The sequence below is a fragment of the Wolffia australiana genome, chromosome 3 (assembly GCF_029677425.1).
Source record: "Wolffia australiana isolate 7733 chromosome 3, ASM2967742v1".
NCBI lineage: Eukaryota > Viridiplantae > Streptophyta > Magnoliopsida > Alismatales > Araceae > Wolffia > Wolffia australiana.
In genome coordinates, this window is record NC_135837.1 from 16,478,879 (window position 1) to 16,482,694 (window position 3,816).

General features: G+C 47.3%; 1 protein-coding gene across 1 annotated transcript; it reads right to left on the reverse strand.

The window, feature by feature from the left end:
- Window positions 1-796: 796 nt before the first annotated feature.
- LOC144701083 (uncharacterized) lies at window positions 797-3,398 on the reverse strand. The gene is made up of 2 exons (XM_078572778.1): window positions 1,902-3,398; window positions 797-1,515 (listed from the first exon to the last, which is right to left on the reverse strand). The coding sequence occupies exons 1-2, from the start codon at window positions 3,315-3,317 to the stop codon at window positions 913-915; spliced, it is 2,019 nt and encodes a 672-aa protein (XP_078428904.1). The 5' UTR covers window positions 3,318-3,398; the 3' UTR covers window positions 797-912.
- Window positions 3,399-3,816: the final 418 nt, after the last annotated feature.

Here is a 3,816-nt window from a genome sequence, read left to right on the forward strand (position 1 = left end):
CATTCTAGTTGTATCGTTGTATTTCACTTCATCTTTAACATTTCATTTCTTGCCCCCAAAGTATCTTCGATTTTTTTGTTCCTTAAATATATTATATACAAATAAATTAGGCCATATATAACCCACACGCTTATCATCCTCACTTTTATAATTCTACGGTAGCATTATTTATAATATCAATTTTTAGCATTACTTTTATATTATCAAACATAATTTTAAATCATTCTCGTCTTAAAAAATTTCCTAACTGTATGCGATAACGGTTATCATAACCGATATCAGTAGCCACTTCATAATGTAGCCATCTGCTTACTGATATCCAATACTGTAACCCAGTCACTGACCACCAACCATTATCCATTATCTAAATCGGTGTCAGACACATTTTTTGATTTTCAGGATAACAGATGACACAATAAACGATAACAGATGATAGCACCATAGTTTAAGCGTCTATTCTCTCTCCATCTCTCACTCTCCCAAAGACTCAAGAAATAGAAAATATGTACCGACTGATTCACAGAAAATACCTAGTTTTAACAGCATCAGTAAGACCTAAACAAAGGCTTCAAAACATCTCATTAATGCTAAAAATGATACATGTTTTCACAGAGAAGCATATCATATCTGTGCAGAATTCCCCGAATCAAAGAACGGTTTTTCTTTAAAAAATCGTCAATGAGCAGGGACACCATGTTGGAGAAAGATGACGTCCAAAATTTTTGTACAAATTGATGTACTTGAGAAAATACCTAGTTTTAACAGCACAGAAAATACCTAGTTTTCACAGCATCAGTAAGACCTCAACAAAGGCATCAAAACATCTCATTTCTGCTAAAAATGCAAGGCAGAGTATACTCGGCAGATAATTTCCCATTTCCAAAACCCCGGCAACCCCAATTCACTCATCCATCAAAACTGCTTCCTCTTGCTCCTCATCAACCCATCCCTCTTGGAGTAAACAAAAAAGAAAGTCAAAACAAGCAACCCGCCAATGAAAAACTTACCCCAGGGAAAAGGCGGGTCTTTGAAGCAAACCAAGGAAGCCTCCATCTCCTGAGACGCCTGATGAACCAGCGCATGAACAGCGTAAAGATCATGCTCAGAAGACCGCAAATAGAACAACCCCCGCTCATAATCCAGTCGCGACATGGCCGCCACGCCCTTCTCCAGCTTGTACTTGAACAAATTCCACCTCTGCACAAATTCCAAGAGCCTCCCCCGTTCAAGAAGCTTCCTCTCCCCGCCATGAGCAGCCACCGACTGAGCAACCTCGGCAGCGCTCGAAACAGTGAAATTCAGCGACGCCAGCAGCAAATTCCTCTTCGCCGCGTCTCTCTGAACAAACGAGAGAGACAGCGAGTCGGAGAAGGGCCCGAAGGGGGTCTGCCCCACGCTCCAAGTGTAGTCCACAATAGTGGTATTGTGCTCCGCGCTCCAGGATAAGTGCGTCGGGGAGACCCCCCACAAGCTCTGAAGAACACCCCCCACGATCGGACGCTCCAGATTCCGCGCCTGCGTGTAGACATGGTTGTTCTGTTCTGTTCTTTTCAAACTAACAAAAAATTTGCACAAAAGAACCGCACAGGGGTCTGTTCGTTGTTCTGTTCTTTTTGTGCGAAAATTAAAACAGATGTTCGAACAATTCGCACAATCCGAACAAAATTCAACGAATTCGCACACTTCGCACAAATTCGCACATTCGAACAATTCGAACAAAATTCGCACAATGGGTAAAAATTTGCACAATTCGAACAAAATTCACACAATTCGCACAAACCGAACCGCACACGGGTCTGTGCGATGTTCTGTGCGAATTTGATTTTGTTCTGTTCAGAAATCCGAACAGAACGCACAATTCGCTCCAATTTGCACAAAGTGAACAGAACGACCATGTCTACCTGCGTGATTATGTGGCGCCCGTTGCAGGTGTAATCGCTCACCGTCTGCACGCTCCTCGTCCTCACGGCGATCACCATGTCAGAGAAGGCCACCGCTTGATGGTACCGATCGAGCAGGAGGAGCTTGTCTGAGTCCAGATCGAAGACGAAGACCGGCAGCGATCTGCCGATTCCATGATCGTTGATCTTCGCCGAGATCTTCATCTCGTCCGTTGAATCCGCCAGCACTTGGTGAAGCCGCTTGGAATCGAGGTAATCGCTGACGATCAAGGTGTAATTTTTGAAGAAGAATCGGGAGGTGTAGAAGTTGGAGGACCGGGCGATGGCGAAGGAGCAGATGGGGCAGTCGGAGAGCTTCAATGGGTGTGTCTGGAAGGTTAATTTCTGGCCGGGGAGGAGCAGGCCGCCTTCTCTGATCGCGTCTTTGATGGATTTCCAGTTGATTTCTGATGGGTGATCTTCGGAGCCTTGTATGTGGAAGAACTGGACTTGGAGCTCGGTCTCGAAGACTGTGGGGATTCTCAGGGAAGGGACGAGGAGGGCTTTGTAAGCGCTGAAGATGAGAGAAGCGAGGTCTGCGATCTTGGTTTTCTCTGATTTTGGGCGGCCATGGAGAGCGGCGAGAGGATGGAATTCGCCTCTGGGAAGAACTCCTTCGCCGGATAATGCCGGGCCGTAGTCCACCGGGCCAGCTCCGAGATCGATCCAGAGATACCTCTCTTTGCCGGTCCAGATGCTCCCCAAACAATTGGTGAATGCCGGGGAAGAATCCTTGAAATCGTAGGAATAAGCGTAAGATCTCGATTGAATCCCGAGATCGAGCAGATAGACGAAGAATCCGGGAGGAGAATTGGCCTTCTCCTTGAGGAAATCCTTCTCGATGATGGCGTCGACGGCGGAGTAGGGCACGGGTTGGAGCGCGGAGCGGAGGAGCGGCGAAGGGGCGCCGTCGATCTGGGATCGGACGGCGGCGGAGATCTCCGCCGCCAGCTGCGGCGAGGCGATGGACGCGTCGAGGTGGAGGTCGTGGGAGACGGCGAGGTCGTGGGGGTTGAATCCGACGGTCTGGAATCTGCCAGCGGAGATCGCCGCGTGGGCGAAGTCTTGGAGGATGGTCGGGGATCGCGGGGAGAAGTCTTGCCCTACGAGCTTGACGCGGACGGGGACGGAGATCTTCAGATCGAGGAGGAAGCGAGAATCGAGGGGGAAATTGGCGATGGAGATGGATTTCTTGATGGAGGAAGGGAGGATTGGGAAGGTGTCGTTGCCGGCGAGCGGATCGACCCGGAATTGATCGGAGAGGAAGGAATCAAGGCCGAGCGCGGGCGCCGCGAGGGTTGATATGGGGGCCAGACGAGCAGCTATGGAGAGGAGGAAGACGACGATTAGGGTTCTTACCGATCGAGAGATCGCCATGGCCGCGAGCTAGGGCTTCTTCTTCTTCTTCTTCTTCTTCTTCTTCCTCTTCTTCTTCTTCTTCACCACATCCTGTCTGTACTACGGCGAAGACTAATACCAGTCTGCTCAAGAAGGAAGAGTTTGAGTTTTATTGGGCCTGGGCTGTCTCTTCGGCCCAATAAAGTAAGCTTTGAGCTCCAGACGGTTTCCCCATTCAAAATGAAAAAACTCTGAACATTTTCTTAAAAATCCAAGTGCAATGAGAGAACAAATATGATTTATACTTTAATTATCCAACTGATGAGTGTTTTTTTTTTCTTTATGGAAAGTATTTTATTATTTTGTAGAGAATTGGGCACAGTGCCTGTCGGAGTCAAGGATATGAAGAGAAAGTGGGGCTTTTTTCCCCTAGGGAGAGAAACCAGAGAAGCTTATGTTTATCTTATATTTCTATGGCGAGAAAAGTGGGAAACTCTACAATTTAAACATGTTTATTATTCAACTTAGTATGAAATTG

What these genes read in the sequence shown, in the direction of transcription:
- LOC144701083 (XM_078572778.1), bottom strand. Translation starts at nt 3,317, where the DNA reads ATGGCGATCTCTCGATCGGTAAGAACCCTAATCGTCGTCTTCCTCCTC. An exon ending in GGCGCCACATAATCACGCAG is followed by an intron (nt 1,516 to 1,901) that starts GTAGACATGGTC and finishes GTCTACACGCAG; the next exon opens with GCGCGGAATCTGGAGCGTCC.